Source organism: Rosa chinensis, chromosome 5 (genome assembly GCF_002994745.2).
Source record: "Rosa chinensis cultivar Old Blush chromosome 5, RchiOBHm-V2, whole genome shotgun sequence".
Classification (NCBI taxonomy): Eukaryota; Viridiplantae; Streptophyta; class Magnoliopsida; order Rosales; family Rosaceae; genus Rosa; species Rosa chinensis.
The window spans coordinates 62912947-62924946 of NC_037092.1; the positions used below are offsets into that span (position 1 = coordinate 62912947).

At 36.4% G+C, this 12000-nt stretch overlaps 1 protein-coding gene and 1 long non-coding RNA gene across 9 annotated transcripts; both read left to right on the top strand.

Moving 5' to 3' along the window:
• Positions 1-1523: 1523 nt before the first annotated feature.
• LOC112167646 (receptor-like serine/threonine-protein kinase NCRK) lies at positions 1524-8918 on the top strand. 8 transcript variants are annotated; one of them, XM_024304692.2, is made up of 11 exons: positions 1524-1868; positions 3010-3067; positions 4089-4168; positions 4371-4490; positions 5038-5148; positions 5551-5823; positions 5996-6231; positions 6312-6608; positions 6807-7043; positions 7644-7871; positions 8166-8918. In XM_024304692.2, exons 3-11 carry the CDS (start codon positions 4099-4101, stop codon positions 8421-8423), a joined length of 1830 nt encoding a protein of 609 aa, XP_024160460.1. In that variant the 5' UTR covers positions 1524-1868; positions 3010-3067; positions 4089-4098; the 3' UTR covers positions 8424-8918. The 8 variants fall into 8 exon arrangements, with proteins under 8 accessions (XP_024160460.1, XP_024160464.1, XP_024160463.1 ...); XM_024304695.2 differs by lacking the exon at positions 1524-1868 and having other exon boundaries at positions 2851-3067; positions 8166-8468; positions 8526-8918; XM_040507431.1 differs by lacking the exon at positions 1524-1868 and having other exon boundaries at positions 2851-3067; positions 8166-8468; positions 8739-8918.
• Positions 8919-10517: 1599 nt separating this feature from the next.
• LOC112166418 lies at positions 10518-11217 on the top strand. Its single transcript, XR_002923262.2, has 2 exons — positions 10518-10698; positions 10813-11217. It is a non-coding gene; the product is annotated as an uncharacterized LOC112166418 (long non-coding RNA).
• Positions 11218-12000: the final 783 nt, after the last annotated feature.

Consider the following 12000-nt stretch of genomic DNA (forward strand, 5'->3'; position numbering starts at 1 on the left):
AAAAAGAACTCTCTCTCTCTCTGTGCAACAGGGTTTACGAATTTCAGAGAGAAATTGATAAAGCCATGAAGGATTTGGTTGTGTATTGTGTTGTGAATTGCAATTTCATGGATGTTGGGATTTCTTGGGTTACGATTTGGGTTTGTGGTGGTGGAGGAGGCGGAGGAAGTGGAGGAGTTGGTACCGGTGCTGTGATTTGGGTGGAATTCTTGAATTTGGGTTGAAATGATCTAATTACCCTTTAGGTTTTGCCACGTGGCTGGGCTCTTAACGCTGTTATGGACGGCGTGTACTGTTCTTGGATCGGGCTTCAAAGTTGAGGTACCAAAGTGATAGTTTTGCATAGTCAGGTACTGATGTTAGGAGTCGGCCTTAGTTCAGGTACTGTTTGTATTATTTCCATACTAAGATTTCATTAAACAAATCCCTTAAATGTTTGCACTAATAAACTTACCAATAGTTGGAATAAACAAAACCCTATATATAGACATATCCCAAGTTCAATAAACCCAATCCCAATTACAATAAACAAAACCTCCCCCTTCCCCCTAATTTCCATAAACAAAACAACAAACCACAAGTTATACTAAATCTTAACTCAAAATCGTTGTTTCAGTCCCAATTTCAATTTCCATAATTTAAAAACCCTTACCCCATTTTTGGATCACTTTTATGGATTAAAAAATAAAATCGATAACCCAACCTATCATCAGCATAAATGCCCCACAAAAGTACAAAGTGATATCACTTATTGAAGGGGAAGAGTCAATTACCATGAGGTGTTGGTGGCTCTCCATCAAGTATGAAATATCTCCATTTATTCGAAATCACTGACATCTCTGCTCATTTAAATTCTCAATGAAAACTCTTGATTTTGTGTCTTCGTCCCTTCCTCTCTCTCTTTCTCTCTCTAGAACTGAATTGATGGCCTGTGTAGTCAAGGTTATAAAGCAATGGTGAGAGAGAAGGGTCGAATAAAAAACAGCGTTCTAAGTCGTTGTCTCATAGTGTTGATATGCAAAAACCCTATTTTCATAGCTGATTGAACCAAAATGACCTTGGAAATAACGTCCTTTAACTATAGAATAGACGTCGTTAGCGTCGAGTGAGTTAAGTGATAAAAAGTACATAAGTAAGTGAGTTGAAGTAATTTTTGGAAATGCCAGTGAGTTAAATATCAAATGAGTAAAACTTAGTAGCCATTTGTGAATTTTTATCTTCTTTCATTCTTGTTTAATCTCTTGAAAATTGGACTTTAACGGTTACTATCATTTCTTTTTCTGTTTTTGTTTTTTTCTTTCTTGAATCTTCTCCTAGACAAACGAAATCATCAACATCTACAAGCTGGACAGACGTGGGACTGCTGCCACGTAAGACGCTCTTTGTTTAATCATGACAATGAAATATATAAAAGAAGTAGGGTCCTGCTGCACACCTTGGGAAGCGGGAGGTTGCCACCTCTGCTCCAGTGCATGAGTACCTCTCAATCTCATCATATTCCCCCTCCATCACTTTCACTCTGACTCTCTCGCTTTCACTCCCCCCATTCAAACCTCTCTTCTCTCTTACTCTCCCAGTCTCCCCACTCCACCGTCTCCACACCCCACCCCACAACAAGCGTCCATACCTTCTTAATTTATTCACTCAAAAATGTTGACAATAAACACTTTCCTTCGCTCATTCTGGACTCTCTGAAAATGGCTCATCACTTTCTTTCTCGTATTCGATTGTGAGAAGCTGTCGTAGATCAGATCGCAATCCTCTTCGGACTTCAATGCCAGCTCGAAAAACTGGTTGTTCGAACTTCGAACGGTCGTCACTCTTGATTGATCACAGAAGCTAAATTCCTCGATCACTTTTATTCAAAGGTAAGCTCCGGAATTCCAGTTCCTGAAGTTGATTGATTTTCTATGTCCTTGTTTTGCGTGTTTGTAAATTTGAATACCGGATCTGGCGGACCGTGTTCCACCTTCTGGACACGATTGTCTTTAAAGGGATTCTCATGGGTGGTTTAGTAATTAACTGAGTAATTAAAAGCTACTTAATTATCATTTAAAAGCTACTTCTTTTGATGCTTCGGAATCCAAAGCTGTAATCTTTTGTTTCTTTCTTTGTTTTGAATGGCCAAAGCTCTGATCTTTTTGTAAAAAGAATTCATCACATGTTAAGTAAAGAATTTCTTAATCTAGCTTTAATAAATTTGGGAAAATTGTTGTTGACTGTTTGGCCAAGTTTCATTCTTTATGTTCAATTATGGTGAATTTGGTGATTCAATTCAACCTGTATTTTAGAGTTTCAGACCAAAAGAAAGAAAAAGAAGCTTCAATTGTAACAGGCAATCACGTTGTCTGATATACTGGGGGCCCATTTGATGTAATAGTGGGCCCATTTTCCCTCGGCCGACAGATAGGTAGGGCCCGCCCAGTTTGTGCTTCGGCCATTCGGTCGCTTTGTACAACAGTATGTACATGTAGGTCTCTGATTGTTTGTCTTCGAAGGAAAGTCTTATATAACCGTTATTTCCCTTTGAAGAAAAAGGGCAAAAAAAAAAAAAAAAAGATTAAAGTTTTCAACCGTTGGTGTCTTAATTTTGGAAAGTTTTAGAGAATTCAATAATTGGGTAATTGACCAAGATTTCTATTTTTCTACGACAATTGCTGTGGTAAAGGACAACAGTTTTTCGTGTTTTCAATCTATAATGTGGATTAGATAATGCTACAGCTGAGGGGTCTCTTTCTGATTTGCAAAAGGGTAGCTTTCAGAGAGGTGGTTGATGGGTTTGTTTTTAGACCAGTTCCTATTTTGTCAGGTTTATATTTGCTGTCATATGTGTCCTTTCTGCAGTCCATTTTTAAGATTCACTCCATTATTTCTGATGGATTTGCTCATCTATCCTTCATAGTCGTGTTTAAGCTCTGAAAAAATAGTGGTTAGTGTGGGTTTTGATCGTTTCGAGCACCTGGAGCTGGTTTGATATAAGCTTTTCACACTTTTTTGTTTGTTTGTCAGTGAGGTCAAGCACAAGTTTGTGTTTTGCTGTTCCTGCTGTGGTTCTGTACTTTCTCAGGTAATGTGATTTCCTGAACTGTGGAGAAAGTGTAAATTTGTTTGTAGTGAGGTTGCTTTTTATAGTTTTACATCTTGTAGAGCTCTTGTAGTATCATAGTGCTCTTCTTACTTAAGATGGGACATCTACGACAGCTAGAAGAAGTAATGCATTGATCATAGAAGAGGCCAGTTGGTCTACATGTCCTCTTGCACCAAACCCAAGGCCTGCACTTTCCATTTGTATTATTTCTGATGTAACCATATTGCAGCTACAGCTTTTAATGGCTAAAGCAATTTGGTTGTTGTAGTAGTTAGCTCTGCATTCAGGGATTTAGGTGTGTGTTATTGTCGGTAGCTATCAATAATCTTGTGGGGTTATTTTAGCAAAGTTTTGTTTTGACTTTACCATGACCTAGTGTTGTCGAACTTAATGTTGTACTGTCTTGCTTGAGTACATGGTACAGTGGCTTGCACTCAATTGATAGCTTCAAATTTGTTGGCCAACCATTTATTAGTCACTCCAACCTATCATATTGCTTGTGGGCCTGACTTTCTATCGTTTCTCTTTCGTAGTTAAATGCGTCTTCAGATTTACGAGAAAATCACGTGTAATCTCTGGCCTGAGTTTAGTTTACTTTCTCGCCTTAGATCTTTTAAAAAATTGTAAATGATTTGAATCAAATTGCTTGAAAGTGGTTTGGTGGTTTTCAGCTTTAAGTTTGATCAGCTTCAGGTTTGGATGGTGTCATCTTCAGGTTTAATTTTTTAGCATTACTTGCAATTTGTTTGAAGGTCTATAGTTTTTTTCATGCCTGAATTGCTATAAGGTAATATTTATTATGCTAATTTCACCTAATAACTCAGTGTTTCTATGTATTTTTAAAATCTAAGGTGCTGACAGTTTCACATCACCTCTGTATTACCAAGAATTGAAAATGTTTCCAAGTTTTTATGACAATTTTTACTTCTGTAAATCACTCTGTACCAGAAAGGCTCAGGTGAATTGAATCGAAATTCTTTTCATTTTGTATGCTATACAGGTTACAGTAAATGAAGTTCCAAGTGGGAGTTTCCCTTGCTTGTTTTATAAGTTTGATTTCGATTCAGCAAAGTCTCAGTGGTTAGTATCGATATTCTTATTTAATGACCACTTTGCTGTAATTATTGATACTTCCTTGCCTTAAAAGTTGAATATTAATCAAGCATGTTTATTTGTTATATGTGACATCCAAAATGCGTGTAAAACTGTAAATTAAGCAACAGTTAGTATAAGTAGCTCTTAAATGATAGTTTTATCTTATTTTCATAAAATATTTTGGCAGATGGTGTATCCAATACTTCTGGTGTAACAGATTGGACATGTAGATGTTCTGTTTCGTTTCAAGGAAACCGGAGCTACACTCTAGAATCTAACTGTTCAGCATCCTGTAATTGCAGTCAGGGTATGCTGCTAGTCTTTATGGTATATTACCCAAAAGCTTTTACACTGCTTTTGTTATAAATTTGTTGCTGATAGACTTCGAACGTATAGTTCCTTTTTTGGTCTCTACATGTCTGTGTTTATATCTCAATCCTATAAAAAGAAGGGGGAAGATAAGAAAATTACTGGTCATAAACTCATAACACATTAACATATTATGCAAAGTTTTCATATTACAATTATATCAAGTAAAGCTTCTTCTTGGAAGAATGCGCTTTCAAAATGTAGAGGCATATATAAGACATTCTTCATGTATTGTTCAATTGAAAGGAATAAGGGCTTTGGAGGGGACCTATACGGTTTTCACAAACGTTTAAGTATGCATCTTCAGCAAATTCTTCAGTTTTATCTTTGCATGCCGTAAGTTCATTATGCTGATTAAGATATCCTTCTCTTTTGACAGTGGCGTTCTTTTGTACTTTTTTTTTTCTGGCATATACTTACTGCAGTTCTACTGAGATGAATTTTCATGCAGACTAGATGCTAAGTTGCCTTTTATTCTATTATAGATGATGGAAGTAATAGCAAATGGACATGTATATGTGATGCCAATGGCCTTCCTAAAGTGGCAGCTGATGGTCATGATACTAGTTGCTTTACAGCCTGCAACTGCACTTCTGGTACTCTCTCTTTCTCTCTCACAATTGGGCACACGTTTCTCTAATAGCTTTTTGAGTTGTTTCTGTGGTTGAAAGTGGAATTTGATTTTTTGGTGGACAGACGTTTTGTGCAACCGGGCAGTTGATGATGCTTTAACCTGAAGTTTGCATCATACATGTGGTCAAAGCAACCCACTTCAAAAAGAATAATGATAACATTAGTTATATATAAGTTGAAAAAACAGAGTGATTTTTGTGGGTTGTGACCACTGATTCTGTTTTACTGTGATAATTTTGTATGAGTCCCTTGCCTTTTTTTTTTTTTTTTTTTTGACTTGGAAGTATTGCCATATATCCACTTCCACATTGAAATTATGTTTATATAAGAAGTCATTTGATTATGACTTGTTCTGTTTGTTACAGGATCTCTTGATGTAGCACAATCTTCGAAAAAGCGCTCTTCAAGCAAAGTTGTTGTGATTGTTCTTTTACTATGTGTCATACTTACAACTTTCGCTTTTCTTGCCTCGGTGGCATGCTACTTCTATCGAAGGGACAAGTGCACTGTTCACCCACCAATATTTTCATCAGATAAGGAAACGAGTTGCAACAGTGGTACCGACTTAATTAGCCATAGGAGTTCCTCAATGGTTGAGACCAAAATTTATATAAATTCCCCCATCAATCAAGGCATAGGTAATTACTCTAAGGGGCTTCAGCCAAATGTGTTTTCTAAGTGTTTTCTAAACCTTATATTGCATGCTTAGTGCTTGGTACTTACCTGTAGGCCTGATTTGTTTTCTTCTCTTATCTTTCTGTTGAAACTTTTCCAAAGTTATACTAACCTGTAATAATCTTTTGTTCACAGGGTGCTTTACCTCTTGCTTATTTGGAAGCAAAACAGGACCTTCACCTGGAGCAATTATTCAATTTTCATATTTGGAGCTGGAAAATGCAACCAATAAGTTTTCGGATTCCAATCTAATAGGACTTGGAGGAAGTAGTTATGTTTATCGCGGTCAACTCAAAGATGGAAGTATTCTGGCGGTTAAGCGCCTCAAGACTCAGAAAGGGCCTGATATGGATTCTGTCTTTTTAACTGAGGTAATACCTTCTCGCAGTTCTTTTTATTGTATCTTAATATAAGAAAATAAAAATTAATTTCTATCTGTTATTTTCCTTAGATTGAACTGTTATCCAGACTTCATCATTGTCATGTGGTACCTTTGCTTGGCTACTGCTTCGAAACCCATGGAAAACATACTGAGAGGTTATTGGTATTTGAGTACATGAATAATGGTAATCTGAGAGATTGTTTGGATGGGTCTGAAGGGAAAAACATGGATTGGAATACTCGAGTACAAATTGCCATTGGAGCTGCAAGGGGTCTGGAATATCTCCATGATGCAGCTGCTCCAAGAATACTGCATAGAGATGTCAAATCCACAAACATTCTTCTGGATGAAAATTGGCAAGCAAAAGTAAGATTTGAGTGTTAGAGAGTAATTCTTCAAAGGAAGGAAAAAGAAACTATAACATATATTGACAATGGATAGCTAAGAACATCGTTGTTTATCATGGTAGAAAAGTATGCTTAGATTTTAGTGGACATCAATAGAAATTTTAGTGAGTTTACATGCATATTTCTTAGATTTGAAATATTTCATATACATGTGCAGATAACTGATCTTGGTATGGCGAAACGCTTAAAAGCTGATGGTCTCCCTAGTGCATCTAGTTCTCCGGCAAGAATGCAAGGTACATTTGGTTATTTTGCACCGGAGTATGCAATTGTTGGAAAAGCATCTCTCAAGTCAGACGTTTTCAGTTTTGGGGTAGTTCTTCTTGAGCTTATCACTGGCAGGAAGCCCATTCACAGATCAACCAACAAGCTAGAAGAAAGCCTTGTCATATGGGTAAGAAAATTATAAACTTTATTACTACAAATATGTATATTCTTTAACTTGTAGCATGTACTTCTTCTTCCCTATGTTAAGTTTGACATTTTTACTTGGTAGTTAAGTTTCCATTATGCACTTGTACAATTTGAGGCTGTGGACAAAATCTGTGAATGCATCCCTTTTTTAATAACTGCTACAGATGCAGTGATTCTCTAACTATTTTTATCAATTGTTTTTAACAGATCATTTTTAACAAATGTTATATCTAATCCATTAAATCTTTCTTGCAACATTATGGATGATAGGTACAATTTTATTAGTTTAAATTTTGGAAAGCCAATCTCTCTCCCAGTCCCTATGTTGCCTGGGGGCTTTGCTTTATTTTTAAAGTCCATCAGGTCCTGCATTCAACTGGCATCCAATAATAACAACAAAAACTACAATCTAATGAAATTTAATTTCCATCATAAGCATTTGTTAAGATGCAGGCTTCATGAGTCGGGTTTGATTATACTACATTTCTAGTCATTCAATTATGTATCTTTCATAGCAAAAACATAGATCTCATATAGTCAAATACTGATGTGGCATTTGCAATTTTTGTCTTTGTTTTAGGCTACCCCTCGTTTACAGGATAGTAAGCGAGTAATAGCAGAGTTGCCTGATCCTGATTTGAATGGGAACTACCCAGAAGAAGATATGCACATAATGGCTTACTTAGCAAAGGAATGCCTACTCTTAGACCCTGATTCTAGACCAACTATGAGTGAGGTTGTCCAAATCCTTTCTACTATTGCACCAGAGAGATCTAAAAGGAGAGGCATGCCTGTAAATTTGTTTCAGGTAATTACTTTACGTCAACTATGTCCTGATTATGTCACTGCTTGCTTTTCTGCACCTGGTTGACATGTCATTATTGGTCTTCTTCTTTAGTCTTGTAAGGACCATGGAAAAACAACTATTGTTAACTTGGTAATTTATTTCCATCACAATAAAATGGAATCTAAATTTATTAATGCAAGTGCAGCAAATTTTTAATTTTTCATGTGTCATGGGGAGGTTATCTTCTTAAATTCAACATGTGAGCAATACATGCACTTTTCAATCTTCTTAATCTGAACATTCTTTCTTGGGCAGCACATGGGTCTTAAAGAAGCTGTGGAGCTAAGGCAAGACAAATCCGGAAAATGTTCACTTCGGTGTTCACTGCCACTAGATATTGACCGCAACCTCGGTGTTGAAAGAAGTGAAGATACCGCTTCAGATAAATATATGGAAAGATTGATCCTCTTGACTTCAAACGCTAGGAGTTGGCGTGCCTCTGATGATGAAACAGTGGACTTGACTGAGCCCAGGTTCGAGTCATTTTCCATAGCAAATACTAAACCTCTATGACACCAAGAAAAATGGAAGAGAACTAAAAGATGGGTGAAGCAATAGGTTTGTTTCTGATGACACCAAAAATGGAAGAGAACTAAAAGATGGGTGAAGCAATAGGTTTGTTTCTGATGCTTTGCAGTAGGTTTGTCAAAGAAATGAGGAATAAAGATATTTCCGAAGACTTGTTCCTCTATATATCTTTCGTTCTTTGGAAAAGAAAAGGGAAGAAAATGATAGGCTACTGTGTCAGTTCATTATATAGTTACCTTTGTTGTTTGATATTCTTTAGATAATATGCTGATGAGTTGGGCATATTCTTTTCTTGTACAGAAGAAGTCATAGAAAAACTCAAAATACGTTAGGAGATGAACCGATGGTTGTAACTCAGTCATGAGCAAAAAAAAAAGACAGAAAAAATAGCATTGAAAGGATAATTATTGAGTTTTGTGCTTCATTGTAATCAGCAGTTGAGTATACTTGGTATAAGAAAACTTTGTTCAGATGAGTTGAGCTGCAGCTGTTTGAAATTCCATGAGAACTGGTGAAATACTACCTGTTTTTTTAGCAGAGCTCCTTACATATGATGTTCATGGTCATATCACGGAATACTAACTCCAAAATTCACTTCACATGTGCTATAGGGCTTATTGCCCATTTTAACCCGGAACATGTCGAAAATTGAGACGGTATCAGCTTAACATGACAGTCAGGTGGTCATTGTTCCATGGTTCACTTCTCAGATCAATAGGTCAAGCGAAATTCTTAGGTCTTGCAGAATGGTAGGCATTTCATATATTTTCAAAGGCTAACTACATGTCCAAATTAATTTGAACTTAAGCATCATGATAAATAGTCTCTACATATTAAGACATAAACTTCTAAATTCAAAAATGATAAGCGCGCGCTCAAAATATTGGAGTTTGAAATCAATTAAAATCTCATGTTTTTCTAGCTCTGCTCTTCCTCCACCCTCCCTCAAGGCAGCAAGTCAGAAATTAGTTTGAGAAATATTGGTGTAGACTAATGTAAGAATCAAGGAATAATAATATTGAAGTATTATGATAATCTCAGCAGGGTACACCAAAGGAAAGAGGTGAAACGGGCTCGCCCAGCGGTGCGGTGGCAACACCCATCAGGATGTCTTAAAGTTAATGTTGATGGGGCTTTCAATGAAAGTGACCAGCACGGTGACGACTTTAACCAGCACGGTGGCGAATTTAAGTATTGGGCTTAAGTTTTGTCTCCTCTTCATTACACTTGGAAACCTTGCATTAAGTGCATGTGTGTAATTCGTTTACCCTTCTATGCTCCATTCCTTATCTAATTCATTATCCATAACAAGATAGACCACTCTAAAATTTTAATGGCAATAAAACTGAACCTATAATTTCCATTATGTAACATTAGTTTCTTCCGACATCTCAATTTCTTGCAGTAGAGTTATAAATAAAATGAACGATTATTGCTAACTCTTAAATTGATTGAAACTATTGACCATATATCGACTAATGTCCCAAATTTTTTTTGTTTTTTTTTAATGAGTATTGAATGATTTCTCCTGAAGTTAGATAAAACAATTGCTTATTCGAAGTGTTTTATGTATTTAACAGTAAATACTTCTGAGATCTTTAATCCGATTTTCATGCTAAAGATGCATGCGCTGATCAATACTCATCCCATTCCTCGCTGTAGATTAGCCCTGATATAAACGTGATCACAAATCATGAAAGGTTGTTTCATCCTCACAACTTTCATATGAAAATACGTTTCTGTACGTGATAATCTATAAGCTTTAATTTAGGCTATCATTTGTTTTTCTTTTTTACTCTAATTCCGTTGTCATGTATGTCTTCAGATTTTAGTTTTTTATTTTTTATTTTATTTTATTATTATTAAAGGATAATAAATTGTGGTTAGTTATTCTTTCAAGTTCGGTACGTAATTAATCGATTAGAAAATATATAGTTGCCCTGTGCACATCCATTTCCATACTTTGAGCTTAGCATGTGTTTTGTTTGTTGAGAACTTAGGTAAGCTAACATGATGCGAAGACTTTGAAGTTTGAAGTAGTTGGTTTGAATGGTAGATGGGGCGATGGGGGGGGTAGAATTGAAGATATATGCACGATCCATGTAATTACTAACCATATATCTACAATCTCATTACCTTGGTTAGATCACTAGTTCCCTCACCAGACATTACTGATGCCGGAGCTGGATCCACCGCCTCCTGGCACACCGCTGCTGGCCCCGGCTCCTCCCTACCATCGAGGAGGATGCTTGGAACTATGGTAAGACTTCTTCACTTCAATTATTCAGTCTTGTTTCTGAGTTTACATGAAACCATGAAAAACTAGATTATGTACTGAACTTGGATTATTTTGCTTCAAATTAAATTTCTGCAGCTTGTGGCTTCTGTGCTGCTGTGGTCTATTTAGTTGCTGCTGCCCTCCACTCTTTGAGTCTGGGCCGCCCCCACCTTAGCTATGCTGCTGCATTTTCTATTTAGCTCACTTTTGTATGGGTTAAACATTGTGTGAGTGATGAGAGGTAGCTAGAAATGATCCAATATAAATCTCTGATCTCAGTATTCCAGGTTTTTTTTTTTTTTGGCAACTCAGTATTCCAGTTTGGTTAATTGGTCTCTGATGTTAACCCATTTATAGGCGTTTGTTCTTCAGCTCTACTTTTTTATCTATTTTGGTTGGTACTTTGTACATTGATTTATAGTTCTTTCTCAATTATGTTGTCGTTATATTGTAATGCCCATGGAATTGCAGACAGTTTCTGTGATTTTCTTTCTTTTCTTCCCTTTTTCTATACAGAAATGACATGTTGAATGGGAACATCAGCACACTTCTAGAGATGGCTAATTTAGTGTATAAAGTCTTTTGTTGTATAAGTCGAAGGATCTTGTCGTTTTGGACAATTGATTGATATGGGTGGCAATATTTTTTGGGACAATTGGTAGCATTTGGTTGGATGGAAGGCAATGGACATTAGTATTGCTATTTCATTATTTGGTTTGCATGTAGTTTCGGGGTTACGAAGTTTACATAGATTTTAAGTTTTTTTTTGTTAATATGGTGGTGAGTTATGGCCAGTTGGTTATTTGAAATTACTAAAGTCATGAAGGTCACGAGTTCTATAATGAACAAGGTGGAAATATTTATTCCAAACCTTATTCGTATCTCCTTCAAAAGCTTAACGGATAACTGGAGGTACTAAAATTATGTTAACTAAATTAAGTATGTCTTTGCCTCATGTCCTAAGCTTTTTCATCAAAAGCTACACACAAAAAAGAAAATTCATGTTGATTTCTCCTCCGAAAACTCACATATCACGTGAATTATATACCGAACAAGTTTAGCAAAGAGTGACTAACCACGGACGGGTAGTAAATATGATGAGGTCCAAAGAATGCTCGTATGGGTCTGGTTTTGAAACTCCGTCATATTATACTATCTATCTGTTAGTGTCTACTAGCCATCTCCTAAATATCGCAAGGTTCTTCAAGAGGCCCAAGTTTTGAGCTCGAGTTTGAGAAGGGACTTAGCTAGTTTTTGGGTACAACCTTGACTAGTACATTCTCA

Excerpts from the sequence above, each read along its gene's own strand:
- LOC112167646 (XM_024304692.2), top strand. The coding sequence starts at position 4,099 with ATGAAGTTCCAAGTGGGAGTTTCCCTTGCTTGTTTTATAAGTTTGATT. Across the intron at positions 6,232-6,311 it reads ATTCTGTCTTTTTAACTGAG|ATTGAACTGTTATCCAGACT; the intron begins GTAATACCTTCT and ends TATTTTCCTTAG. Across the intron at positions 7,872-8,165 it reads TGCCTGTAAATTTGTTTCAG|CACATGGGTCTTAAAGAAGC; the intron begins GTAATTACTTTA and ends TTTCTTGGGCAG.